Genomic DNA, 17091 nt, shown 5'->3' with positions numbered 1-17091 from the left:
GTATAACGTTAAGTCTTAAAACTTGGGAAACTGCACTTTCATTTATGGGCTAAATGATTTTTAGGTTGGCAGTTCACATGAAAAGCCATCTAAAATTGGCCCATAATGAACTGCTTTAGTTTGAGACAAAGGCACATGTACGTTCATGTTACGTACCAACCAAGAACCAGTGATGATTAAGGCGCGGTTCCCACTGGATGGAAAAAAGGGTTCATGCACTGGGGGTACAAATTTTGCATAGACTCCACCTCTGTTCCTCTGGTTTTCCATCCTCGTGTTAAGAAGAGCACTGAGGGAAAAGGAATTTAAATGTTTAAAGAGCAAGGTCATGAACAGGGCCTGGATTGGGAGGTAATTTTGACATATACTCTCTTTTTTAAATTGTGGTAAAAACACAACATAAAAATTTTCATCTTAACTCTTTTGAAGTGTACAGTTCGGCCGTATTAAGTATATTCACACTGTTGTATAACCAATCTCCAGAACTTTTTCCGCCTTCAAAACTGAAACTCTGTACCCATTAAGTAAGTCCTTATGCTCCCCACGCCCAGCCACTGAGACCCACCGCTCTCTCCAATTTTTCTTTCTGTGAATGTGATCACTCTAGATAATCTATATATGTGGAATCATACAGTATTCGTGTTTTGCGACTGGCTTATTTCACTTAGCATAATGTCCCTAAGGTTTATCCATGTTGTAGCATGTAACGGAATTCTCTTCCCTTTTAAGGGTGAACAGTATTCTATTGTTTGGATAAAACACATTTTGTTTATTCATTCATCCACTGATGGGCATTTGGCTTGCTTCTACCTCTTCGCTATTGTGAATAGCGCTGCTATGAACATGGGTGTGCAAATATTCTCTTCGAGTCCTTGCTTTCCATTCTTTGGGATTATACCCAGAAGTGGGATTGCTGGGTCATATGACAACTTTATTTTTAATTTTTCTGAGGAACCACCATACTGTTTTCCATAGTGGCTGCACCATTTCACCTCCCACCAGCAGTGCACAGAAGTCGCAATGGCTCCACGTCCCGGCCCCCATTAGTTATGTCTGTTTTTTTGAGAGTAGCCATCCTAATGGATGTGAGGTGCTATCTTACTGTGGTTTTAACTTGTACTTCCCTAATGATTAGTGATATTGAGTATCATTTCATATGTTTGTTGGCCAATGCTGTATCCGCTTTGGAGAAATGGCCGTTCAAGTCCTTTGCCCATTTTTTAATGGGTGACATGTAATCTTACTAAGCCTTAATTCCTCCACCATGGGGAACACCACATTCTTGTTGTTTCATTATTTGCCAAAACAGCTAAAAGAAGGTACAATTGAAAATGTGTTCACAAGCGACGGAAGGCAGGCCATCTTAATCTGAATTAAAATGCACTGGGGTGAACCCTACTGCACTATAGGCTATTGTTTGGCAAAAAGAAGCTTATCTGCACATAAAGTTATGTCTGCTTTTGAGAAATGCTCAGTGCTTTATATCAACACATTATTGAGAAGAGCACATATAACACATTCACGTGATAGAAAAATGAGTCGGGATTTTGGAGTGGAAGGGACTGTAAATATCTTATCCAATCTCTTCATGTTACAACTAAGGAAATCCAGTCCGACAGAGATGATGTGATTTCCCTACAGCAAGTTGTGGGGGAAAATGGGATGAAGACTCCGGTCTCCTAACTCTTGGCCCAGGGCTTTCCTCATCACACACACAGCCATTATTTTTCACCATTAAGAACAGGTTTCTCAACCTTGACACTTGACGTCTTGGAACAAATAATTCTTTGTTGTATGTAGCTGGCCATTGGACTGTAGTATGTTTGGCAGCATCCCTGGCCTCTAACCGCTAAGCCAGTAGCACCTTTCCTCTCCCATGGTGACAGCCAAAGATGGCTCCAGATATGGCAAAATGTCCTATGAAAGGTAAAACTGCCTCCTGTTGAGAACCACTGCACTAGAGGATTCGTTGTCCACTATCCTATTTTACACATTAATTTAATTAGCATTTTCAAATTGAAAATAAGGAATGATCAAGACAAATCACTAAAAGGATGAAAGAGAAAGAAATGTGAAGTTGCTCATTCAAATCATTCTATAGGGCTCATTCTTTCGGAAACCATCTAGAAAGATGGTTCATCTCTTTATAAAGATAAGCTGAGCTAAAAGCATGATGATAAAATTTGCTACTTGCGTGCATTTTATGTTCTAATTTAGCTCAGGGCTCAATTTTCAGCACTTTAAAAAGAATACCATATGGTAATTAATTAAATTACTTAAAACCAAGAAGTTACTTAAGTAAACATATTAGTATTTATTTGTCCATTGCTGTTTTTCAAAACCTAAAAGCACAAAGAGGCATGGTTTCTGTACTTCTATTCAAACAGAACTGATCTCTTTAGATTATAAGGCTACTAATTTTGTTTGTCTAATTTAGCAGAGTGCCTAATATACTGGAAGGACTCCCGAAAGCTCTATCATCATCATTAGAAAGAAGACTAATAATAAGCATCAACTCCCTCATCATCTCACCAGAGGAGGCAAATGTGTATGTTAACAGCTTAATTTGGCCTTATGACAGCCTGAGGGAGACGTCATAAGGAAGTCTTGAGAAATAAAAGGAACTGTCAAGCCAGTGGCAAACAGGTCCTGGTAACTGTGTGCAGCACGCTTCTAGCTTATACACCACAGGGCTTTCCCCCAATATATTTCCAGGTCTGCTGCAACTCTGATTTAGGGCTAACTAGTGTTTCACCACAAGCTAAGCGTGGAAATTCAGGCCTGAAAATCAAGACAAGACTATAGATGTAACCCACCCAAACATTTCCTTTCAGGCAAGATTGTGGATTTTTCTTCTATTTTCCTTTCAAAAGGTAAAATTCCTAGAAAAGACAATACATGAATATAGTTCGTATTAATTTTAGTGGTGTCACAGGCCCGCTTCCTTTATCAGCAGATAAGCGCTGAGGACTTCTAAGGAATGGAGAAAAACAGCTCTTGAAAGGGCGGATAAAGGCCCCAAGTTTCCCTACGATGTGAGGCCATGCCACAACCATGATGCCTTAGAGCTTCCCGTTCTCTTGCTTCACTTAAACATGAAGAAACTGTCTGAAGTGACACTCTCTCTAGCTTCCACTTCTCCTTGTCTGCTGTGTCTACCGCACCGAGTCACCTTTATAAAAATGAGGCATTTCATGTTCTCATCCTGCAGGTCCTGGACTTACTTTATGTCTTCCCCAAAGCAAATAGTGGTATCTTCCGTCAGAAGTTCACAAGCAAATCCTATATTTTCAGCAGTTTCTACAACAGAAAAAAAGATGTCATTCCTACTGATGAATTTAATAATTGACTTTAGTAATGATGATTTTTTTCAGTTAATGAAAGAGCCAGATTGAATCAAATATGCTGGCTTTTTTTTTATAGCAATGTATAGAAATCACATAAAGAAAAAAAATTCCTTTGTAATAAAAAGTTTGAAGTCTGGTTTGAGATGTTTTCAATAAAAAAATGTGCTATGTTATCGAATACATCAACTGATTATTTAATAAATGTTAAGAAAACATTTACTAAACACATTCAGTTAATGTGGTTTTAATCATTATGTTATAGAAGGAAAAAAAAATTGTTCATTTCCATCGGCCTTCATATGGGGCTCCTACTGGAGATCTTCCCTCTTTTTTCTGTCATCGCCCATTGGTATTTGTTTATGCTCAGGGCTGTGCTTCCTGTAGCTTATCAGTGTGTGGAATCCACTGATGTTAGAGCAAGAGAAATTATCTGGTCTCCTGTGGGACACCAGTGGAGTAATGTCAACGCCAAACAACTCTGTTGAGCTCTAAACTTAAAAACTAAAATCTGCCCTGGGGCATAACATTTTAATTATCATTTTCAATTAATAAAATGGGCAAGAAAACTAAAGTTGTTCAGTGTTTTGTAGTATTTTAACCAACGCCCAACAAATGGCCAAGCGCTGGGGAAGACAGAAGGGCCAAGAAGGATGGCCCTTTAGGACAGCAGCCCATGTCTGGTTAGAGGGACAAGACTAATCACAATCAGCAAGACTGGACCAGGAGCTCGATTATAAGGAATAACTGAGGGAGTTTCAGGAGGGACGCAGGCAGAGTGGGCTGGAATAAGAGAAAGGTTTCTGAGGGAAAGTGTCTGTGCAGGATGGAAAGTCTGAGAAGGTCACCTTGGCCCAGGGAAACAAGAACTGCAAATATTTGTGTTAACAGATACACTTCTCCATACAGTGAATTACCCTTTTTGTCTCCGGTAAGCATCCAGATCTTAATGTCAGCTTTTGCAAGTTTTGAGATGGTTTCTGGGACTCCATCCTGTAGCTTGTCTTCAATAGCTGTAGCTCCCAATAGCTGGAATGTACATTAAAAAGAAAAAAAAAAAAGAATGAGCAAATAAGCCAAAAATATTCTGTTATTGCAGTCTGCCAATCTGCAAAAAAAAAAAAAAAAGGCTAATTCTATGCCCCAGTTGGTACTCTACTGGGGCCAATGGCCAACACTGACAGAAAAGCTTGCCATGCTTCACACCGCAAACCAAAGTAGCCCAAAATTTTTTTCTTGAAGTAAGAAAAAATATAAGTACAAAATCAAGGACATTAAAAATGTACTTTTATTGTTACTTTACATGGACATAAGCCGATTCTTGCTAAAGGTCAAAATTACTTGTTGAACATTTCCCATTAAACTCTAGGTGCAGTAAGTATTAAACTCTGAAAAATTTTACTTACAAATAGTTTATTTTCCTTTTTCAAAATTTTACAAAATATACATCATTTCAGTAGTTTTCACAATGTACTATGTAGATGCTGGCTTGTTATTGTACGACAATCATAATGAATTTTAATAAATGATATAGAAATAATAGAATCAGAATAGGACCCCTTTTAATGTTTTCTGCCTTTTGTTTCTCATAATGGCAACTTATATTTTGCTTGCCGAACAAAAGAAATTCAAGCAACCTAGTTCCCTTATACCAATTCCAAATGCTGAAGTTAGAATTATCTTTCAAGCATGAGATCAAAATGTAATAAAAGTTAATATAATTTTGAATTCTGTTTAGGATATCAGTGAAATGAAGGTTAAAACTCACAATTAAATCTTTTTCAATCTCCTCATATACTTTATCCAGGGCTTCGTCTCGGTTGGTTGAGGCCACACTGGCTGCCATAAACTTTTTATTCCATTGTTCAAATTCTTTTTCTTCAACTTCCTTGTAGCAAAGGCACAGAGTTCTAAGAGTTTCACTTGCAAAGATCTGTGTCATTTAAAAGACAATCCATCCACCCAAAGAATAATTAATTTTGTGTAATTCGAGATCAAGTTTGAAATCTTATTTGAAGTAATACAATAAGAATTTTTAAAGAGGCCTTGAAAAATGAAGGATTCCATACAAATACATTTTCTAGAGAAGATTAAACAAATGCTATTGTTTTTCTGAGTATCCTCAGGATCTGAGGACTGTATTTCTAGTTCCCAAATTAATTAAAAAGAGATGTATGCCTTTCTTCTAAATCAAGTGACTAGAGTGAAGAAAACTTTTTTTTTTTCCTGAATGACCAAGAAAATAACAGATATAGGGAGCTGCCTTGGGGGTGTTAATGATGTAAACGTAGAACTGACAACTTTATAATTTGTTCCCGTAAACAAGCCCAATTATGAACTCTCAACAAGCATTACTTCCTCAAACCAATTCTGAAATACATGAGCCACTGTTAAACAAAACATTTTAACACTGAGATGAAACATTTTCATGAAAAAAAGTGTCTGGAAAATTTAATCATGGTGAACATATTTAAGCTATTTTAAATAGTTTAAATATGAACCAGTAAAAATATTTCATTACTTCATAGTCACATCTTGTCTAGCTAAGATGGCGGAACTGGTTCACCCAACTGAGTGTTTGCTTCAGAGATTCTTTGGAAGGTTCTGCATTTGATTGATTAATTGGCATTGTTCATATCCTCATGGGAAATTACGCATTGTAACTGCTCCAACAGTGTGTCTAATCTTAAAATGTGACCCCACTTAATAAACAACATATTAATCATGCTTCTTTCTGAAGGACCTTTGGCTGGCCCCAAAACTTGACTAGACACTTAAAGGGAAGAAACTACCCTTTATTAAGCACTCACTAAGTGCTGGTAACTGCAAGATGTTTTCCATTGCAACACCTCTCCATGGTAGGAATTATCCTCTTCCTTTTTCATATGGGCAATTAATAATTCATCTGAGACAACCATCTCCCCCAAGGATACAAGATAAAGAGACAGAACTGGGATACCAGGTGTTATACATATCTTTCACACTTCATTGCCATCATCATATAGAACCAAAACATGAGGATTGGTAGGCAATTCTACAGAAGAAATTTCCAGAATCATTCTGAATAATTGCAATATCGCTGGACTAAATATGTAGTCCTCTTAGAACACAGGTTGGAAGCAATGAAGACCAAACTGATTCACTAACCAAAGTATCGGAACTCAATTATGCGACACGAGGCTCTGTCATGCCCCGTCATATATGAATGCTTTCTTTCCTCTGCTACACACTAGGGGGCTGGTGGAGTCCTTGGGGCCCACAGCAGATATTAAGCCTACGGCTCAGTATGGTTATGTAGTTTGTTCAAGGTCACTGGAAGAGAGACCAGTCATTCCTCTGGGCCAATCCTACAGATTCTGCCAACCTGGATGCTGGGAAAGGGCACCATGGTCACTTTCTAAGAAGTCACCAGCAGGGGCAAAACAGGAACCAGCCTGCCGTATTCCTACTTTGGTGCTCTTTCTACTCGATTACAAGACAAAGGAAGGATCACCAGTTAACATACAGCTTTCACTCCAGAAAGTTAAGTTTGGAATTTTTAGCATAAAGAGTGAAAGTGAGACTTACATCCAGGGCATCCTGTGTCTCTTGTTTCGTAGGATTCATTCGATGTAACCGTTCATAAATTACAGTGTCAGCACCTTTACAGTAAAGCCTGATATTGCCTTCTGGGGTTCTTACTAGTGGCAAGGGAAAGAAAAGCAAATAATAAAATTAGGTTTGATTTCTTAACAGAAAACTACATTGATAAAGTTAATTTGAAGTGTTACTGTGCTAATAATTCACCATTGGTTTAAAATCATCAATGCACCTAAGAAAATGTTGCTCTCAACAAAGTGGGTAAGCCATTACCTCTACAGAATGCACTTGTGAAATAAATATGAAAAGATTCTTTCAGTCATTCAGTTTTCTGTGTCCTTATTTATTCTTTCATCAAATACTTACTGACTCCCTGATATGTCCCACGCTCTGTGCTAGTTCGTTTCTTCCACAGAGCCTCAATCCTGTCAACCAACAGGACTCTTTTACCCACAGACTTGTCACACTAACCGCCTTTAACACTCGGACCATTACATGGCTCCTTGTGACCGTCTTCTTGGATTTTTTGATCTGTGTAGTAATTTAACTGTAGCATATGCTTCATAGCGAACTAGATTTTAAGTTGGAGGGGCTCACAAAGTAAAGACACAGGTGGGCAGTGCTGCAAGCTGTCCAGCTGCCGCTTCGGGCTTGTTGCATCTGCCACCCCAGATTCAGCAGCTGACAGCTCATATCATTGAAGAATGTCAACATTTACAAGATTTGGATACATTGCAAATGTTTCTTTGGATAATGGACATCGGGCAGAATGAAGGAAAAAAACACTAGTTTCAGTAAGTCTGTAGAAATCTTTCAGGAGCCAAGTAGTTCATTCACTGGCCACTTTATCCTGGTGTCACTAAACCAAATGTGTGACAGGTCGCTTCTAAATCAGTGATTCACAGGTATACTCTTGAGGGAGTCCTACCGATTATAGACATTCGCTTCCGGTCACTGTTGAAATCTAAAATGGCAAGGACATTGTAGGTCCTCTCGGTGCCCATCTCACTGATGGTGATGGTGTTCTGGGTCCTGGCTAGGAAGGCAAAGCCGAAGTTCCTGGCGGCGTTGACCAGAGCACCTTCATCGGGAGAGGCCGCCTGGTAGTTGAGCTGACCTAACAAAGGAGGCGGAGGACAAAATCAGACAAACTGTGACACCAAACGCAGGGCTCACCACGAGGAGTCCACGCCAGAAGTGAGGAGGCACTGCAGAGCCCACTCCCATCCCAAAAAAACAAGTATGCCGACACAAACGCTTTTGAAACTCTAAAGTTTTATTTCTAATTATAAACAGTAACAAACTCTAAGTTAAAAAAAAAAAAATGGCGGAGAATAAGAAAAATATTCCCATAATCCCATTCAGAGGAAAAACAGCCCTGCTGACATTTTGGTATATTTCCTTCCAGTCGTTTTGAAAAAGCCTAGTTCTAGGTTTATGCCATAAACTATGGTAATAGTGTCTATCATGCTGAATCTACAGCATCCTGATTACTTGACCATTCGATGTGAGCATGTTGCCATAGCTTTAAGATTTTTTCCTAAACACTATTTTAATGAAAGTAAGCATGCCACCATTTTACTATTACAGGTCCTTAGTTTCTCTCCAATTTTTTTGCTCTCAAAAATAACACTGTAACATCCATTTTGTGTGTACAAAGGTTTTTCTGACTTTATTTTCTAAAAATAGCTTCCTAGTCGTGAAAATACTGAGCTAGAGAATATGGATCATTTTTGACCATTCGTTTTCCAAAAGGGTTGTACCAGTTTATCTTCCCTCTACAAGAGTGTGCTTACTTCACCTGAGCTATATTTTCATATTTAAAAAAAAAACAAACCTCACAATTTGTCAATCTGTTCAATATCTTGATGTTCTTAAAAGTTAAATAATAGAAAACTGCCTTCTAGTCACAACTACGTTTTGACAATTGAAACATATCTCACTATGTTGAGTGAAAGAAAGCCAGACATACATATACATGATTCTATTGATATAGAACCAAAAACAGACGAAGCTAACCCGTGCTGTTCAAAGTCAGGGCAGTCGTTACACTTCGAGGGGCAAGGACTGGAAGGGAACACAAAGGGTACTTCTAGGGAATGGACAACGTTCTGTTTTTAAAAATATAGTACTCATGACACGGGAGTAGTATTCAGTTTGTGAAAATTCATTAAGCTATATGCTTGTCTCTGCACACATGTTGCCCTCCAGTGAAGAGTTAAAAAAAAAACCCTGCCTATCCAAGATTTTTTGTTTTTCTCCTCTAGCTCTTCTGCTGCAAGCAGGAAAACAAAGTGTTTCTATGGTCAGATGAATTTTACAGAAAAAGGCATTTAGTTTCCCACCATTGTTTGACCAGGATGCAGGTCGTGGATGGATGGGCAGCTTTTTCCACCATCAGTCCATGTGGAAGTGGGGGGTGCTCCACAGTGAGCGCTGTAGTTAGAGCTGAACTCTGTAGGTAGACCTCCTCCCTCCCTCCTTCCTTCACATACCTGTGCAGGTGGGTCGCTCTGATTAAGTCAGTATTAATCACTTCCCAATTAGTAATTAAAGATGATATTTTAGGTTCTCTCTCTCTCTATTTGTTCACCCAGGAAGCCGCAGAGCAGAAGTTACAAATTAAATCCAGCATTCTACAAACATACACGCACGCCAGAGGGCAAAATATTTAACCGGAGCTAAACAAGCAGCAGTGAGAACACAGCACACACAACTTCGCCTTTGCCAAGCTTGGCTGGCACATGAGATACGTATATTGCATCATACTGGTGGCGAACTTATTTCCAAAAGAAACAAAAAGATGAAAGGTGGTAAAATTCCCATGAGTAAGACAATCATATCTGGAACAAACACTGATATTTTTATCATTAAAAGAAAATCCTTCCATTTTGTTCTAGTAATGGAACCACAGAATCTCAGACTAATAGAGACGCTGAAGCTTCGGAGGCCTGGCTCAAACTTCAACGTCATGTTTACAGGGAGAAACCTAGACTAAGAAATGACCCTGAAACCGTTTCTGCACAGTTAGAGGCAACCAGAGAGAACATCTTTTCTTTTATGGACTAATTTGTGGATCATGAAACTGATAGAAATAAAAAAAGGTGTTCAAATTACAAATCCCACATGTCATCAGACCGATTCTGTAGCTCCCTCTGGGTGATAACAGCCTCCCCAGGCTGCTGGTCACCAGCTTTGAAACAAGTTAGCTTTCGGACAACTCCTTCCCCTCAATTGTCTGCGGAATGACCCCACATTCAAGGCATTCTCATCTCCCCATAATCCAGGCCCTGGGCTTCTGTAGCAACCTCCCGTGTCTCCCTGCTCCAACTCCTAAAACATAGTCATGGTGCATCCCAACTTAAAGACCTGCAGGGAGAGAAATGGCCTCCAATTCTTTCACACTCTGTTCTCGCACGGCCTCTGTGGGAGGCAAGAGTGTAAGATGGCCCTGAGGTCCGCCTGCCCCAAGTCCTGGTGTACACGCACCTTCCAGTTATTCAAGCAAACACTAAACTAGATACTGCCAGAAAGGGATTTTGCGGGTCTAATTAAGATCCAGATCAGTTGATCTCAAGATTTCCCCGGGGTATTCCCAACCTAATCAGGTTAGTCATTAAAAGAGACAGGGCTTTTCCTAGTGAGAGAGATATGAAGCATGAAAGAAGTTTGATGGAAGGGAGATTCTCCACTGCTGGCTTTGAAGATGGAGGGAACCATGTGGCAGGGAGGGAGGGAGGCCTCCAGGAGCAGAGAGCAGCCCCAGCTGACAGCCAGCAAGGAAATGGAGACCTCAGTCCTACAACCACAGGGAACTGAATTCCGCCATAGCCATACCTCTTTTAACCTCCTCCATCTGAAAATCCACCTTGTCTCCATTCTCAGTGACTAGAGCAACTGGCGGTCACACACAGCTTGGAAGAGGATGCTGAGCCCCAGAAGAGAACATGGCCTGACCTTGATCTTAATGAGATTTTGAGCAGAGAACCCAGTAGTACCATGGCCAGATTTCTGATCTAAAGAGCTGTGAGCTAACGCATGGGTATTTTTAGCCACTGAGTTGTGGTATTGTGTAACAGAGCAATAGAAAACCAAGGCACCTCTTCGCACTTCGCCCCCATCATGCCCCACGTGTACTCAACACCCAGGCTGCATAAACCGTCTGTTGAACTAGTCAGATGTTTTGGCACCATATAGGACAGCGTTTCTTCCACTCTCTCGTTGATGTTATACATAATAAAAGGCTAACCAGTCTCTGTTATTCTTATAAAAGAGGGAAAACGAGAGCGGAAGACCAGAGGTGCACCAGCATGGTGGAACGCGAGGAGGACTCAACTAGAATGAGCTTGAACCTGCTGCATGTGCTCTGGCAGCTCCTTGTGCTTTCTGGGTCTGCACCTCCTTATCTGTAAAATTTGGAGAAGCGATCCCAATGGTCCCTTGCAAGGGAAGATTTCTAGGTACCTTATGTATCAAAGCCAAACTAATTACTCTTTTAACCTCCCGCACTTGGAAATCCAACTTGTCTCCATTCTCAGGGGCTAGAGCATTTGCCTCGCATGTGCCTGTCAAATACTGCACGAGAGAGGGTTCCTCGGGATGGTAGACTCTGCCGCAGCAGACAGTGGAACAAAGAGCTGCACAATGTTAGGTGGGAAGAGACTTTGAACTCCACCCCTCTTCCTGTAAATAGAGGAAGCTACTGCTCAGACAGAGGCTTTGGTCTCTACTGTGTGTTAGGACCCCCATGAGGATGGCCCATCTGCATCCAGCACACAGTCCGGGGCTCTTCTCATAATATCCCAGTGGGGAAAGAAGAAAATAGAAACCATAAGAGTAATGCACATTTGCCTAAGCTGGCTGGTTAGTTCTGAAAATGACACTACCGCACACTCAAAAATAATTTAGAATCATTTTACTAATGACTCAATAATCTTAAGAGAACCAAGTTGCTTAAAAATGTCATTCCTGCTCTGTATTGCATGAGTAAAAAGTGCTTGGCTAGTCGAACAGACTTCGGCCTCCACTTCGGTCATCGGTGACCTGGTATTGTCCCTTTCCATCTTCCCCACTTTGCCTGCTAATAGACCCTCCCATGAATCCACCCAATTTGAATTCTGCTGTTATCTTACTTTATTGCACTATTAGATTCGTCTTTGGAGAATGGGATCCTTTGAAACTTGCTAAAAGATATCACATACAGCTTCGACACTTAGTTTTTATGCATATTCCTTCTCTGGAGTTTAATAGGTGCTACATATGAAACCTCAGGATTAGAAACAGAGAGGGGCCTTTGCCATGTTGATGAAAAGTGGAGAATGGACAGGCAGACCACACTGAATTATAGACATGCCAAAAAGGTTCCTTTTGCTCTTTCTATAATGTAGATATCTGTCTATATAATTTATCATTATATATGCATGGGAGAAAATGACTAGGTTTCATTGACACTGGACAAACTTGCTATAACAAAGCTGGCACAGGCAGCATATAGAATTCTGTAAACACACAGTGTGAATATATATATGCCTTACTGTCAAAGTGTGCAGCTGAAACTTATTGGATATCGTTAACCAATGTCACCATAAAAAATATAAATTAATTGTCTTCGGCCATGCTACCCTGAACGAGCCCGATCCTGTCTGATCTCGGAAGCTAAGCAGGGTCGAGCCTGGTTAGTACTTGGATGGGAGATCACCTAAGAAGACCAGGTGCTGTGTAGACATAAAAAAATATATAAATAAATAAATAAATAAATAAATAAATAAATAAATATAAATAAAAATAAGGGGTTGTAAGCCGACAAGGTCCTTGCAACCTGTGAGGTCAACCAAGGGTTACCTCGCCTAAAAAAAATTAATTCAAAAAAAAGAATTCTCCAAAGTCACCTTTGCTTGTTCCCATGCAAATGCACATTAATTATGCTCCTTCAAATGAATAAGGTACCCTAAGGAGGCCTTGGCTTTGGCTGGTATTATTTCAAACCCTAAATATAATCTGAATCTAGAAAATAAAAGTTAATCTCTGAAATTATCTTTTAAAAAAGACTGTCCAAGTTTAAGATCCAGATAAAGATAAAGTTTACGATCCAGATAAAGATCCAGATAAAGATCCAGATATAAATTAATTGCTCTTAATAAATGTTAAGTAATAATATAGTGGGAAGATTTTGATTCTTCTGTTATAAGTCAAGAGTCAACCATTTCTTTCAGTGATAAGATTTCATTTACTGCGTGATGAACACAGCTGGAGCGATAGCTGTGAAGAAGATGTAAACTTTCAGAGGCCAGGACCGTGTTTCATGTTTTGCTACCCCATCTACCATCTAGTGGCAGATACTCAAAAGTATTCATTGCTTGAGTAAAAGTGAGACAAACTTATCCTGCATATTACTCTATATCCATTTGAGTCCCAAGCACGAGTTACCTGTAATCTAAAAAAATTGTTCTCCAATGTCTGAGGAGCAAGAAGAACACTCACCGTCAATTCTGTCCACCATGACCGTGTGGCAGACTGCAAGCAGGAAGAAGAACTGTCGCACTTCTGGCTCTTTCCCTGACTGGATCTGCTCCACGAGATAATGGTCATAAAATGCAAGCTTCCCATCAGCATATGTATTCCAGCTAAAATCAACTTCCTAAAAGAAGTGAAAAAGGAACAGAAAATCTGGTTAATAAAAACAAATGATACGAACTTTTCTTTGAAGCCAAGACTTTATGCAAAAATCACTGTGGGATTGCAACACATTCTTAACTGTCAAAAGGCTCACACCAGTCTTAAGACAAAAAGATACCCTGTTGTGGGTTGAATTGTGTACCCCCTTTTCCCCCACTAAAAAAAAAAAAAAAAGATATGTTGAAGTCCTAACCCCTCGTATCTGGGAATTTGAAAAGAAGGTCTTTGCAGATGTAATAAGATGAAGTTATGCTGGATTGGGCTGGGCCCCAATCTAATCACCGGTATCCTTATGAAAGGAGAAAAATTTGGACACTAACACACAGGGAGGATGCCATGTGACAATAGGCAGACATCTGAGTGCTGCATCTGCAAGCCGAGGAACACCAAGGATGGCAGGCAAGCTGAGAAGCTGAGAAGAGGCAAGGAAGGATCTTCCCTTGGAACATTCAGAGGTTCTGACAACCTTGATTTCAGACTTCTGGCCTCCAGGGCATGAGAGAATAGATTTCTGCTGTTTTAAGCTGTTTTGTGGCGATTTGTCATAGCAGCCTTGGGAAATTAGTACACACTCCCAACAATTCCTTAAGGGAAAGGACTCACCTCTATTCTGCTATGACTGTGTTGAGAAGCATCCCGATGGTCTCCTGAAAAACAAACAAGACAAAGCAAATTGAGTGTCCGACTGTGTCCACAGGTGTCTCCTCCTCTTGCTTTGGGTCTATGTTGGTGGTGGTTCTATGGCTTTCACAGCCTGTCTCTGGACAGCCCGTGAGTTAAGAATGGTTTTTACATTTTCCAAGAATTGTAAAAAAACAAGCAAAATATAACAAAGAAGAATATTTGATAGTGTCCATATATGGCCTGCAAAGGCTAAGATATTTCCTATCTGGCTCTTTACAGAAAAAGATCCCTGACTCCTGGTCTAAAGGGTCAAATAAATATACGTCCCTTTACACTGTGATCTCCTCTTAGGCCAGAATCACTTCTTTTGGAGTGCTTTACCTCCCCCAGCTCAGAGGGCACTGCCACCATGCACGTGAGAACCACTTCCTCAAACCCCCAGCATCCCACCTTCCTCCCAGAAGCTCATTATGTGAAAACAAGTTCACAGTTTCAAGGTTTCTACAGGTGGGAAGCATATGGTATTCTTATGGTTTAAAAAAAACCGTACTAAGTCTTTGTTTAAAAGTTAGAGCACTCTAATGGAATACAGTATTAGCCTTAATATTTTATAAATATATAGCACATTTCAGAAGGTTAGAATGGAAATAGACTTCAAAAATAATATTGCAGCAAAATATACATAAAATTTACCATTTAGCCATTTTTTATATGAAACCAATAATTTATTTCTCCTTATTTTCATTTTATGGCATTACAGAAATAAAATCCAATTAATTAAAAAGACAAATAAATTTATGAAAATGTGGTGTCATACGATTACTATTTTTAACAATAGGCTATTTTCATCTTAGCTATTTTTAAGTGGACAGTTCAGTGCCATTAAGTGGCAATCATGCTGTTGTACGACCAGCACCACACCCATCTGCACAGCTCTTTATCTGCTAAAATTGAAACTCAGCACTCATTAAACAGTAACTTCCCACTCCCTCTCTCCCCAGCCCTGGCAACCATCATTCTGCCTTCTACCTCTCTAAATCTGACTGTTCTAGATAGTTCATGTAAGTGGAATCAAAGAGTACTTGCGCTTTTGTGACTAGTTCATTTCCCTGAGCGTAATGTCCACAAGGTTCACCCATGTTGTAGCATGTGTCAGAATTCCCTTCCACTTTAAGACTAAATGATATTCCATTGTATAGATGTAGCACATTTTTTTTTATCCTTTCATCCACTGATTGACACATGGCTTGCTTCCACACTTTAGCTATTGTGACTACTGCCCCTACGCACATGGGTGTGCAAAGATCTGCATCCATGCTTTCCATTCCTTTGGGTATATGCCTAGAAGTAGAACTGTTGGATCACATGGTAATTTTAAGTTTAATTTTTTGAGGAATGTGTGCCTATTTCTGACTGCTGACCTTTCCCGGCGTGTGTTCCCAGTGATGCCAGTGACACTGCTTCAGGACTCAGCCCAGAATGACCACAGGGCTCTGCACTGGGATTGACACTAGCGACTCAGGTCATACATGTCCAGGGACCGCGTAGTGGCTTCCACTCACCGTATATTTGCCCGTTGATGCAGCACTTTTTAAAGGTCATGATATTTTGTGTGAGCGTCCCTGTCTTATCAGAGAAAATGTAATGGATCTGCCCAAGTTGCTCATTCAGCGTGGTGGTTCTCGCCTTTGCGGGCGTGTCCTTCTCAGGATAGTACATCTGCAGGTCCCAGTTTATGAAGTAACTCTGTCCAAGACGGATCACTTCCACACTAGCAAGACAAAAGATTACTTTCAGTGGAGTTCTCGGATACAAGTGGCAGGTAGTGTGTCTTATCCTCACTTGTGTGTACAGGACTGAACTGCTTGTCTGCAAAGACACAAGCCAGGTGGTGGCCCATGTGCCCAGCCTCTGGGTTCTCCTGATCAAATACATCTTTCTTTAGCTTTAGGGTCAAAGCACCCTAAAGCTAGTTACTCCTGAGCACATCCAGCCGCAGCCATAGGGCCCCATTATAAACACTGGCACTGCAGAGGGCACTGCATGGTGTGGCAATTCAACTCTCTTTCTCTCATTTCCCATCACACCCTGGGACAACTGGAATGGCAATGTTAACCTTTGTCCCAATTGTAGGGCAAAGGGAGTGAGCGTCCACTAGAGTAAGAAAAAGGACTTTGGGCAAATAACCCTTAAATCATGATTCTATGTTGTGGAAAAAAAAGCATAATTTTTTCCCTAAGTTCTTATAAGGTTACAGAATATCCAAAATAAGAAATTCTAAGGGGATCATCTCGGTTTTAAAATTCTAAGTGATTAAATACATCTCAATTGTAAGGAAACTTTATATATCCAGCAAGTGTTAAGTGGACAAAGGATGTCTTATAACAAGTCAAACAGATGGAAAAATAACTCCGTCTTCCCTCCTCCCATAAATAGTTCCTTAGTGCCTACTGTGTGCCAGATACCAATCTAGGCACAGGGGACACATCAGTAAATAAAACAGACAAAAATCCCCACTCAAGGAGGTTACTCTTCTGCTGGAATCAGACAAATAAACCAGTAAAGATATATCACGTGGTGAAAATGCTCTGCGGAAAATCAAAGCAGGGAAAGGAGAAACAGAGACCAACGTGGGATGGAAGTGACATCTAAGATAGGACGGGTCAGGAAAGGCCAAGGCGACGAGGTGGCGTTTGAGAAGAGACCCGAAGGAAACGAAAGAGCAACGATGTAGATAGGGAAGGAAGAATGTTCCAGGCAGAGATAAGAGCATGTTCAAAGGCCCTGGGGCAGGCACTGGCACCACTGAAAATATCAAGGAGGCTGGAGAAGGGCAGAGCACCGGATCACACTGGGTCTCAGGGTACAG

At 40.3% G+C, this 17091-nt stretch overlaps 1 protein-coding gene and 1 pseudogene across 1 annotated transcript in view; one reads left to right on the top strand and one right to left on the bottom strand.

Annotated features, from left to right (window-relative positions):
* Nucleotides 1–17091, bottom strand: part of ATP8B1 (ATPase phospholipid transporting 8B1) — a 113975-nt gene that overhangs the window by 13228 nt on the left and 83656 nt on the right. Inside the window, exons 12-20 of the mRNA XM_023531171.1 lie at nucleotides 15785–15993; nucleotides 14202–14245; nucleotides 13404–13560; nucleotides 7852–8040; nucleotides 6912–7024; nucleotides 5113–5277; nucleotides 4262–4373; nucleotides 3225–3300; nucleotides 157–289 (exon numbers count right to left, since the gene is read on the bottom strand). Of these exons, the coding sequence (XP_023386939.1) occupies nucleotides 157–289; nucleotides 3225–3300; nucleotides 4262–4373; nucleotides 5113–5277; nucleotides 6912–7024; nucleotides 7852–8040; nucleotides 13404–13560; nucleotides 14202–14245; nucleotides 15785–15993 (1198 nt within the window). The remainder of the gene's footprint in view (nucleotides 1–156; nucleotides 290–3224; nucleotides 3301–4261; nucleotides 4374–5112; nucleotides 5278–6911; nucleotides 7025–7851; nucleotides 8041–13403; nucleotides 13561–14201; nucleotides 14246–15784; nucleotides 15994–17091) is intronic.
* Nucleotides 12528–12646, top strand: LOC111740381 (annotated as a pseudogene).

This window comes from Pteropus vampyrus, unplaced genomic scaffold (genome assembly GCF_000151845.1).
Source record: "Pteropus vampyrus isolate Shadow unplaced genomic scaffold, Pvam_2.0 Scaffold62, whole genome shotgun sequence".
NCBI lineage: Eukaryota > Metazoa > Chordata > Mammalia > Chiroptera > Pteropodidae > Pteropus > Pteropus vampyrus.
Note: the sequence above shows the minus strand (reverse complement) of the source record. Positions and strands in the feature narration are given on the sequence as shown.